The 12,500-nt window shown below is 44.4% G+C and overlaps 1 protein-coding gene across 1 annotated transcript in view; it reads left to right on the top strand.

Annotated features, from left to right (window-relative positions):
* The window catches only part of brsk2b (BR serine/threonine kinase 2b), a gene marked incomplete at both ends in the record, with an annotated part of 140,685 nt that overhangs the window by 67,117 nt on the left and 61,068 nt on the right, over positions 1 to 12,500 (top strand). Inside the window, one exon of the mRNA XM_080730327.1 lies at positions 8,559 to 8,653. Coding sequence (XP_080586453.1) covers positions 8,559 to 8,653 — 95 coding nt within the window. The remainder of the gene's footprint in view (positions 1 to 8,558; positions 8,654 to 12,500) is intronic.

Raw genomic sequence — 12,500 nt, 5'->3', positions numbered from 1 at the left:
CAAAGTGGTACACAGTATCTCTTAAGTCATGTCATCAACATGGATCTGTCCCATTTCCCATATTCCCTCCCGATTGGCTACGATTTTCTTCCAAAGTTTGTGTATGCGACGAGACGGTCACTTATCTCCCGATTAGGGAGTTTTACTGGTATTCTTTCCGAGATAAATTCAATTCACAGTGCACCGTTCTCGTTCCATTCACTATAGAAGTGAGAGAGAGTGAGGGTTTTCCTTGGGAGGAGGGAGATGTCCAGAAGCCTCGCTCCATTCAACAGTGTCCGACACAAAAAAGCCATCACCTTGATCGTTTCCGAGTCCATATTCCAGAGGTGGCCTGGAAACCTGCCAGCCCAGCGCTGACAGTCACACGGCAGCGGCGTGGATGCTCCATTCACTGGTGTGAAATCAATGTTCGAGGTCCATTTCAATCTATTTGCGGCTCATTAGCCCCCGCGGACGACGTCCATGACAATGAGCAAAGACCCCGCGGGGGAAGAGTTGCGTACTTGTATGTAAGCCCTCAGCCTCATACTGTAGGCCAGGGCAGGGTATTAACCACATGAACCCTAGCGTCCATATTCGGAGAACTTTAGCCAAAAATAGCAGATCTACAAGCTCACAACGACTTGCAGCGTGATGCGTTGTGAGGCTATTTTTGGCAAGAGGTGTAACATTCAATAAGTAACCATGGTAACCTGTCAACTGCTTTTAATGCAAACCCCATTATTGGATTTGTTCCCCCTGGCATCATAGGGATCTCTCTAACAGGGCATTATTAATATTGATGATATCAGGGAACTCCATATATGGGCATAAAAGGGATTCTGTTAGTGTGACATCACAGTGAAGACAGGGTGTGATGTCAGAGCGGCAAACCCATTCTGGTAGAGTGGTTCTCCAGACATCACAGTGACATCAGAGCATGATGTCAGAGCGGCAAACCCATAGGCCGTAAAAAATGTGTACACGTCTACACAGACGGACAGACGGATGCGGACAAGCTGTGACGTTTCTCATAGTAAACAGCAACCTTCGGTCGCAACAATACAATATAATCATAAAAATAATTGGGACAAAGCTCAGTAGAATCATATATTTACAGAGAACATTACAGTGGCTACTACAATCAGGAGGGTGTCGTTTGATGTGTAAATGTCAAATTCACTATACGCGGTAGGAATGTCGCCATGTCAGTGAATTCTTTCTCATCCAGTGCTAGTGGTGCTGTAAGGGTGTGCGTCTGCACTCTGCATCAATCTGGGTCCGTGTCAAATGCATTCCTGCCGAGACAGAATGATTGAAAGTTTTGAAAGTTCCTGTTTATCACTTCTGCCCTCGCTGCTCTCTGTCTCCTGATGTGTGTGTGGGTGTGCGTGTGTGCGTGTAATAAGATGTAAATAGGACAGTGTTCAGATTTGGTAGCTGGCAGGTCTGATGTAAAATGTGAGAGGTTCCGGGCTCATCAGTCAGCCGGTGACAGAAGCAGATGGTCTCCTGATGCCTGGGAAACTCCATTAGATCCCCGCTGAGCTCCACACACAGATAGATAGGTCAACTAGTGGATGACAAGCCCTTGCTCTCTTTCCACACTCCTCGCTTTTGGATCTCTCTGTCTCGGTTTTGATCTGTCGCTCTCTTCTTTCAGAGCTTTGCACTCTTAAGGCCTTGGTTCAGACCAAAGATTTCCCACGAGACAACCCCGATTTATGCTTCATTGTTCAGCAGTGTCGCACACCGAAACTAGTCGACCTACAAACTCACAAAATGTTTGCATCGAGCTGGTAGATCTTCTATTTTCCGGCACTCTGCGCCGCCACTCCACACCACCATACTACGTCTCAAGAACATCGCTGGGAAAAATCGCAGTGAACTGAATTTCCCCTTATTTTCCTCCGTCTGCTGTGATCTTTCTCACTCACACGGGCATCTCTTTCTCCCTCCTTTTGCTGTGTCTCTCCACCCATCTTTCTTTTATTCTTCTCACTGCATTCTCTGTCTTTCTTTACCGTTGCCTACCTTCGTGTATGTTTACACATTGCGTGCCAGTCAACATGGGAGCTGACCAAAAAAGCCCTGGCCTGAAGTTGTCCTGTGACTGGTCAAATGTAACCCACTTGAAGCCAGGGGGCTCTGCAAACATGGTGTCTGGCGTGATTGAGATTATATTTCTCTGCCAACCACACTGAGCCAATAAATGGCAGCGAGATGCCTCCAGACATGTCACGGTTCTTGAACTGTCGCCACAACCGTGCTCTCCTCCGACTCCTGCTCATGTCGTTAGGGGTGGTGGTGTTGGGCTGGGTGGTGAGATCTGCTGGCGTAGTGTTGGGTTGGAATGGAATCCTGCACACATTTGAACCTGCTAATGAAATACTGAAGTAATATGCAACGCTTAACAAAAGGAATCCTGTATAGATCGGGATCAGTTTGATTTGCAGTTTTACATATTCAGCAGTGGTTTGGTTCCCAAACGGTGCGCCAACATTTGTGAAAACCACTGATCTAGAGGATGTAAATGTAAATAACACTTTTGTTCAGGTAGAGTTTGCTTTCAGGTTGCCCGACCGGGCAAGTGCTCATTTGAGAGGGGACGCAACCGTCTATAAACACAACACCAGATACAGTATCTGTCTAGACACCTGGACGTGGCCAGAGCGCTCTGTCTTCTGGTCTGTGGAATGTAAAATAAGAGCACTGTCGACCTAATGTGCTGTTTTCACTGTTACTACACTTAAAATATAAAAGTGTGAACCCATAGTCATATTCATAGTTATGTAGGGTATTTGGCATACAAATTGAGGTATGACATTTAATTTATTGCACAAAAAAAATTAAGTGTTAAATTGTACAGTAATTCAATGGACGATTTACTTTTCGGGCAAGTGGGCATGACCTTTGGGCAGGTAGAACATGACCCGCACTAGCCCGATGGGCAAGAGCCTCTGAGACCTTAGTGTCAACCCCTGAGTGACGTCTTTGTTGGCTCCATGGACCTGTGCTGCTGTTGGTAAAAGTGGCGTCAGTTCAGAAAAAGCTACGGTATGGCAACATGACTGGTGTCTTGCACACGCGCCTTCGCGCGCGTGGAAGACACCAGTCATGTTGCCATACCTTAGTAACAGGTATGCTACATTTATTTCAAGAAGTACATTTTAATTTTTCCACCCGTTTCTACGGTTTCTTGGGCTGGATATGGCAGCCTGGAACGGTTGTTCAAGTGCAGCTGAACTTGGCATGTTAGTAAACATGCCACAATTAACAATAATGCAATGCACCTGTGCAGCTGACCTGCAGAACCTGGGAACATACCATTTTGTCAAGATGAGGAGAATACAAGTGTGGAGAATATAATTATAATACCTTGTTAAAGTGACCATGTTGTGAAATGTTGCATTTGTAGTTATTTTATTGTAATTTAACTACATAATAACCAGCACAATAGACAACGCGACATTCGTGGATTTATATTTAAAAGTAACTTTTATGTTCCCCCCTGGACCCAGGGTATGGCAGCTGCATACCCCTGCCATACCCAATTGACGCCCCTGGTTGGTAAAGCACTGTAAGGTTGAGCAGCATGGAGTTCCTTGTCTCACTGAGCTACCACAGCATTTGATTATGATATCATTATTATCTTATCAACACCGTTTATTTATTCTAATCAGTAATATTTCTTTAGAAGATGACAGCAGGCAGCCGCTCCTATCGGGTTTAAGTGAAGAAAGTTAGTGTGTTATTTAATAGAAACCTCTCCATGCTACCTTTCATATTTAAATGTGAAATAAATAAGACATCCTTAGCTGTGAAGCAGTACCTGAAGATGATCCACCCGGTCGTGTAACTGCTCCCCTGCACAATAAAATCCTCATTTGTAACACTGTGTGCAAATGTAACCATTTCCAGGTCCATTTGGTTACACTTTGTAAACTCTATGCGTTGAATGAATACTGAGGATTTTACTGTGTGCTTTCATCAAAGACGACGCACACCAGGGAGTAGCATGGAATAGATTTGATTTGATGTGCCTTGGCTCGTTTGTGTAATGGTTGACTAAAATAATTATTGAGTGTGTTAATGAACTCACATAGTGATTCCATCTTAATCAAGACAATATACAATGTGTGAGGGATAATCCCCCCTGAAATATTTGCATTTGTATATCGTCGTTGTCGGGTGGAAACCTTGCATGTCCAAAACTCTCTCATTTATCATTTTAAAATTATTTAAACTAGTGAAAGGTGCGAGGCGTTGTGTGCTTGTAGATCTGCTGTTTTCACTACCTTTCTGCGACGGCCTTGTATGATGAAGCAGGGCTTTACTTTGCGAAAGAACATACACATTTGAAACTTGGAGATACAAGGTTTCTGCCCGACAGTGATGATATGCTAGTCAGCTACTGTATATTAGAATTTTGATAATATTCTGCAGCAACAGCAGAGTGACATTAAGACCAGATGATGCTACAGTATCTAGAGATAAATCCTGGGGCTGCTTCACAGATTGCTCGAGGACTTACAAGGATATGGGCACATTAATGATTCAGAGCTGTGAGTCCTGTATTTGTATAAATCACATTTAGATGTAATATCTCAAACAATAGAGCTATAAGCCCAACAAATGACTAATTCAACTCCAAAAAGTGTCACCTAATGACATCGTAAATTCAAGTCTTTGTGCTCTGATTGCAGACTCAGGGAGACAGATCAAGATCAGTGGAATAGCAGAATGTGAATAATCTTTCCGCCTTAGCCACTTGAACCCCAGTATCTCTATACTGGGAGGACATTCACCAATGGGTCTCGAATCTCCATGCGAGCCGATGGTTCAGTTTACTGAAGGTTTATTGGTGTTAATTGCGACCGTCAGGTCGCAGTTACTACCAAAACCTCCACCGGCTGTCTGTCAGTCAGTCTGTCAGTCTGTCCGTCATGTCACACTTTTCCCCAACTCATATCTCCGCCACCGTTACCCCAATCCATGCCAAACTTTGCACACACACTCCTTGCCTGCCAATCCACAACCTCCACCCCACCAGGGACCCCCGGAGCTCCAGGGACCCCCAGGGACCCCCTTCCACCGCCGCCAAAAAGTGCAAAAATGACCAAATGACCACCCAAACGGGGCTGTTCACGGGGAATTCCTGGGGACCACCGACTCCTGGTGCTCCAGAATGGATGCCCCTAGTGGAGGACCCCCGCCACTGCAGCACACATAAAATGCCATAACTCGGGCTAGGAGCGACCGGGAGAGCCGGGGCCGGTACCCACGCGTCCGCCTCAACATAAATCTGTCCCATATAGCGCCACCATCAGGCCCATTTTTTCAAACACATTTTTGGACACTGCTCCTACAGATTTCGCCCTAAAATCACGCAAATCGGTACACAGTATGTCTACACTCATGTCATCAACATGGATCTGTCCCATATAGCGCCACCATCAGGCCGATTTTTTCAAAAACATTTTGGACACTGCTCCTACAGATTTTGCCCTAAAATCACGCAAATCGGTAGACAGTATGTCTACACTCATGTCATCAACATGGATCTGTCCCATATAGCGCTAACCATCTGGCCGATTTTTTCAAACACATTTTTTGACACTGCTCCTACACATTTTGCCCTAAAATCACGCTGCGACCTGACGGTCGCTTATCTCCCGATTAGGGAGTCTTACTGGTAGTGTTCCAAAAACCTGGAGAGCATCTGTGTCATTTTGACCACTTAAACCATCATTTTTTATACTTTCGCTCTATATATATACAGTATATTTTGAAAGCGAACTTTTGTAACTCAAATCTTTGCTTCTGGGGGGTCATTGACATGAAAAAGTTTGAGAACCATCGATCATAGAAGAAACATATGTTTTTTTTTTTTTTTTGGGGGGGCCTTTTTCTGCCTTTATTTATGTGAAGATAGACAGGAAACAGGGAGCGAGACTCAAACTCACGCCTCGCTGCACAGAGTCTATATGTGGTACGCACCTGGACCACTAGGCCAGCGGGCGCCCCGATTTAGAAGACATGTTGTGGAATCGGCCTCACGTCTTAATTGGTCAAGGGCTGCAGATAAAGGTGAGCCCCTGGCTGAGAGGTGTCCAGATGCAGGAGTAGTTGAAGACCCACACAGACCCATGCCTCTCAGCTTGCTATTGTCCATCCTGCGTGCTTAGGAGGTGGAGACCAAATCATCTCTATCAGGTGGAAACCATGTATTTCCAAAACCGTTTGTATTTATCATTTTAAAAATGATTTAAACTAGTGAAAATAGCCGATCTACAAGAACACATCGCCTCACACTGCGTGATGAAGCAGAGCTTTACTTTGCAAAAAAAATAAAAAACAATACACTTTTGAAATGTGGAGAGTGTGTCAATATCATCGCTGCCAGGTGGAAACCATGTATGTCCAAAACGGTTACTTTTCAGGAAGTGTAAAAAATAACCTGCACTATAATGGTTCAAATGTAGTTATTATTTAGTCGCAAGCCCTTGTTAATACTTTTCATTGGGATAAATATTTATAAAACCAACATACAGACTTAACCACTTTGATTTCACTTAAAAAAAAAGGTTGTAGATTGTAGGGCATTCATTTACGATCAAAACAAAACAGTTGAAGTATGGAGTTACAAGGTTTCTGAACCGACAGCAACGATATTGATCCGAGTACAGCGGAGAGAAACGGATGGAGGCAGAGAAGAGAGATCGATGGTGCTGACCTGCTGATGCAGTTGTAGAAGCCATCGGTTAAGTCTCTGTTTGTGTGTCTATGCGTGCGCTTGTGGTTGTGCTCGTTAAGTTTCACATGTCAGGTCAATGCTGTGTGGTTATGTCACATGCGTTCCATTTTGTGTTTGCTAATTTTATACATACAAGTTGAGGGAAATTAATAATCTCCCAGCTGTTTACTGCTTTGTTGGTTGTGTCAACAGAAGGTGTGCCATGACCCTGACATTTGACTTTCAGAGAGCAATTTTGACAAATGCAGAACAGTTTATGGAGCCATTAAAACCTATTATTACTGGAGATAAATCATAGTAATAGCCTTGTTTGGGTGAATGGGAAAAGCAAGCAACTCACATCTGTAAATAGTTCTGTTACAATAATGCCCCCATACCGCTATAAGTCCAGTATATCAATAGATGTTTGTGCCAAAGTGTTTTTTTTTTTTTTTTGCTTCATTATTCGTGCTTTATTGTTAGAACATTATGCTAGCAGTGATACCTAAAAAATATTAAATTAATGTAATTATACTGCATTCTTGAGGTCTTCACTAAACAATAGGGTGTAGTGTTTTTACAAAGTACTGATGACATCACTTGCTTGAAGGAAAAACGTTTGGATTATTCCATTCAGAAACCGAACTGGTATCGTCACCCAAACCAAACACCAGAGAATATCACTCTCTGTGTCTCTCTCTTTCTCTCTGTGTGTGTGTGTGTGTCTCTCTCTCTCTCTCTCTCTCTCGTGCACGCAGTCATGCACATGCACACACACTGTGCCGGAGGCTGTGGAGGTGATTCCTGTATTGCTGCTGTGAAACCTCTGGAGATACAACCCCCCACTCATACACACACACACACACACACACACACACACACACACACACACACACACACACACATAGCAATAACATCAATATGTCATTTTCATGAGTAAAATGCAGAGTGTGTGCAGGCTGCTTCCAGCCTCTATCTACGGGGGGAGGCGGTCCCTGGGCTTCAGACAGTGACAGCAAGATCAATGTCACATTGTGAATGTCGCCCCAGATGCCATTTGGGCTCTAACTGCGCACATAAAAGGGCCCCCCTGGCAGCCATGCCGGCTGAAAGCCTCCAGCGTGCGCGGCTCCGGTTTCCGCCTTTTGGTTGAACCCGAGGGGAAATCACCTTTCCAACAGATGTGCGCACACATCTGCTGAAATAGGTATGCTGCCGCAATGTAATGAAGCGGGTGCATATGCGTGGTGGCATTTTCCACTGTCTGTCTACAGACCCTTTGCTACAATGCGCGATCTAGCCCCTGGTGTCACAGGTCTTTGATAGAGATACGAACCATTGTGTGACGGTAATAAGATAAAGCTATTGCTTTTGTGGCATTTTTCCATGTTTTTGTGCAGCGCGTGTTGACATTTCTTTTACTGTCTGATAAATAATCCTGTAAAGGTTGGCACTCCGTAACGCGCTCTGCGGATTTTAAGCAAGCGTTGCCGCTCTGCAGTGTGCCTCCGATCAGAAGATTGAGCCCCAGGGGAGGATGGGAAATAAAGTTGTGAATGTCGTTATATGATATGATATGAAATATGATATCGTATCTCCAAGTTTCAAATGTGTATGTTTTTTTTCAAAATTAAAGCCCTGCTTCATCATACAAGAGTGTTGCACAAAAGTAGCGAAAATAGACGATCAACAAGCGTTGATCGCTGAGGCGTCGTGTTCTTGTAGATCTTCTATTTTCACTACTTTAAACTGTTTTTTAAAGACAACAAAAAGCATTGATAAAATGGCACAGTGTGTTTGATATTATTAACACAGAACCTGTGTGTGTTTGTGTTCTCAGGTCTTGTGAAGCTGGGAATCCATTGTGTCACGTGCCAGAAGGTTGCCATAAAGATCGTCAACAGAGAAAAACTCAGCGAGTCAGTTCTTATGAAGGTAAGGTTTGAATATGTGTGTGTGTGTGTGTGTGTGTGTGTGTGTGTGTGTGTGTGTGTGTGTGTGTGTGTGTGTGTGTGTGTGTGTGTGTGTGTGTGTGTGTGTGTGTGTGTACTTGCGTGCTTGCATGCATACAAATGTACAGTATGTGAGGTGTTGTGAGTGCGCTTGGGTCTGTTTGTAAGTGTGCGTGCGTGCGTGCGTGTGTGTGTGTGTGTGTGTGTGTGTGTGTGTGTGTGTGTTGTAGTTGACTGAAACATGTTGACATGGATGCTAGCATCTCCATACACCCGAGTACAGACCCCTGGGGAACTCCGGTCAATAAGGGAGGTATGAAAGTAAACCTCTCCAGGAATCAGGCAGGCAGGAGGAGAAGCACTTCGTCGTACCAAGGTCAGACAGGGTGTGCAGAAGAACATGGTCACTGTCGGGAAGAAACCTTGTATCTCCAAGTTTTCAAAAATAGTTTTTTTCTAAATTAAAGCCCTACTTAATCATACAAGAGTGTTGCTCAAAAGTAGTGAAAATAGCTGATCTACAAGCACACAACGCCTCGCGGCTTGTAGATCGGCTATTTTCTCTAGTTTAAATCATTTTAAAATGATAAATACAAAACGTTTTTGACATACAACAACGATTTAGTGGTGGTGGACTTGATCAAATGCTGCAGATCCGGGTCAACAAGGATGAGGACTTGGGAGGAAGTGGCAGCCTGGGCAACGTGTGCAGTGCCTCTGTGTATGAGCAGTGCTCTTTCAGAGAGAATGGGCAGGCTGGAACCCTGACTGGATGGGATCCAAAAAAGGTTATTCTGTGAGAAATGGAGTGAGAGCTGCTCGGAAAGAACTCATTGAGGAATTTTGGAAAGGAGTTCTAAATATTGATGTATTTATTTATTTATTGAGGAGATAAAGATGACAGTATTGAGTGGGAGTGGCAATAGTTTGGAACGGTGGTTTGATACTTGAAAGGTTGCCCGACTGCCCCTGGCAGTAAATAAAACGCTAGGGCAAGTGGAGTTTGCTTTCAGGTTGACCGACGGGCAAGTGCATTCTGTCTTCATTGAATATTATTGGCTATTCATGAAGAACAACGTTACCTTTTTACAACTAGCTGTTGAACTCATTCTGATTTAACATTAATTTGTTCTACTGCGTTGTTCTAAGCGTAAATTTGACCTGTATTATTTTATAATGGTCGATTTACTTTCCGGGCAAGTGGGCATGACCTTTGGGCAAGTAGAACATAACCTGTACTTGTACCTCTGAGACCTTAGTGTCAACCCCTGTCTGGAAGATTGAGGAGGGTGTGGTCTGCCTGGTGGATGACACAATACGTTGCTGGGAGAAGGAAGACAAGGCATGATATGTTGGGCTAACATTAGGTGAGCTAGTGGGAAGACCTGCCCATGTCATTGACCTTCTCATCTACTGATGAGGCTTCAGAAGAGAGGGGGAACCGGAGAGGAAGTACGAGAAGGTGGACAAGTTCTTCCTTGGGTTAGAGAGAAGCGAGGACTTGGCAGTGGATAATAAGTTAATGGAAGTGGGAGGGGTCACTTGTTCGTCACTTATCCGTCACTTCCTTTTGTCTGTTCTAAGATATGTTTACTCAGTGTGATAGTGGAAGATAGCGGCATTCAGGAAAGTCCCGGAAAAGACGCGCTGTGATTGGCCTGTAGTCACTTTCAGATACTTTGAGTGACAGTTGGGACAAACGCTCACCCCCAAGCATGGTTTACTATTCTGTCCCTATCGGGACTTAACTCGAACAGCGCTGAGTAGGCTCAAGCACTCCTCTGTTGCGGTTGTTGGAAAAGTAATGGCCGTGTCCCTCTTTTTTCAGTCTTGCATTCAGCCAATGAGAACGCAGGCAGGGCGGCGCTGGCCTGAATGCTGCTATCTTCCACTATTATGCGTTGGCTCAGCTCTGAGGTCTTCAGATAATCAAGGAGTCTGTGGAGGAAGGCGTGTCAGCTGGGAGGAGAGCGGGTGGTGGTGGACAAAGAAGGAAGAAATTGTGGAGACAAAGTTTGGAGGAGGATGCAGAATCGGTTGAGAGGGAGGGAATGAAATAAAGGGAGGGAATAATAGTAATAGATTAATAGCACTTTATCTTTATAGACCTGCTCAGTGGCCTTGTGGTTAGAGTGTCTGCCCTGAGACTGGGAGGTCGGGGTTCGAACCCCAGCTGGGTCATACCAAAGACTCTGAAAAATGGCCTCCCTGCTTGTCACTCAGCATCAAGGGTTGGTTTAGTGTTTAAGTCCCTGAGACATACTAGCGTCATGTCCAGGGGGTGTACTTGTACATCAAGCTGCCTCACGCTACAGAAACGGGAGATATGCTCCTGCCCTATGGGCCTCATGGCTCGGCAAGGCTTACTTACTTATCTTTATACCCAAAGCGCTTCACAGAAAAGGGGGGAGATTCACCTCAAACACAAAAGAGAAGAGAGGATAACACGAGAGATGGGAAGGTTTTAAGAGACTTAAGGTTCCACGGAGTGGTGACAGAATGAGGTGGGAGAGTGGCGAGAGGGATTTTGAAAAGTCATGCAAGGTAAGACGCTTTTAGGGCGTCGGTCTCAGCCGTTGTTAGTGCGGAGCAGCGGCAGTCGCCATTATTTCTAATGAGAAAGCTTGTTATTTAATTAATTCTCTCCTTTTTCTCATCACCTCAGTGAGGGTAATTAGTTGTGTGTGTGTGTGTGTGTGTGTGTGTGTGTGTGTGTGTGTGTGTGTGTGTGTGTGTGTGTGTGTGTGTGTGTGTGTGTGTGTGTGTGTGTGTGTGTGTGTACGCTGATTTTGGCAGAGTCAGGTGAACAGGACCATTAGTCTGTGATTACGGAGTGGCGGCCGCTGCTTTCTGCTGATGTTGGTTCTTTCAGCCTAATGAGAAGGGTTGGTGGGGGGGGGGGGCTAGGTGGGTTTGCATCACAAACACACTGACCACGCACTTCCTCTGCCCCCACTCTGTCTCGCCGGCCGTGGCTTTAGCTGGATGGTTACTGTAATAACTGCTCATTAACTTTGACGGCTTGTTGGTTAATAATGATAATAATACCTGTACTAGCACAGATGTATATAGCGCTTGCCGCTTTTCTACCCAAAGTCGCTTTACATAAGGGAAAGGAGGAACCAACTTTATTAGGTAAAAAAAAAGGGCTGGAATAAAAACAATAAAAAGTTAGGCAAAGGTATCGCGTAGTGTTGTTTAGGGACGGGAAGATATGAAAATATCATATCACGATTATTGTGACCAAAGAAATTGCGATTTACGATATTATCGCGATAATCAAAATATCCCCAACATCCATTATCCTGGCGTGGAACATTTGCCAAAAAATAGTTGCGATGTGTTGTGAGCTTGTAGATCGGCTATTTTTTGGCAAAGAGATTTGGTATAGAGTGAGAAAAAGACTGTATCAAGTATGTATATTATAAGTACGTTTTACCAATAGAGGGTTTAAGTGGTACCAGATATGCAGCTTGGCAAATAAAAGGTGAATTGATCCCAGTGCATGACGGAGAACGTTTTCACGATAAATTAAATCTCCACAATGCGATTATCGTGAGTGTTTTTCTTTTCACGATAAACGATAATATCGCTTATCGTCCCATCCCTAGTGTTGTTACGACGTTCCATTAGTCTGATGATACCTTAAATACCCTAAATCTAACCTTAACCCTAACCTCAGTAAAACTATGCCTAAACCTAACCTTAACCTTAACCCTAAGCTCAGTAAAACTATGTCTAAAGCTAAACCTAACCCTAACCCTAAGTCAAGATTTTCCCTGGCAAAGGTTGGGGAGACAACCTAACTAGACCTCAACGGGGAAAGGCTA

This window comes from Nannobrachium achirus, assembly GCF_963921795.1.
Source record: "Nannobrachium achirus genome assembly, chromosome: 7".
Taxonomy (NCBI): domain Eukaryota; kingdom Metazoa; phylum Chordata; class Actinopteri; order Myctophiformes; family Myctophidae; genus Nannobrachium; species Nannobrachium achirus.
This window is presented reverse-complemented; position numbering and strand designations above follow the sequence as displayed.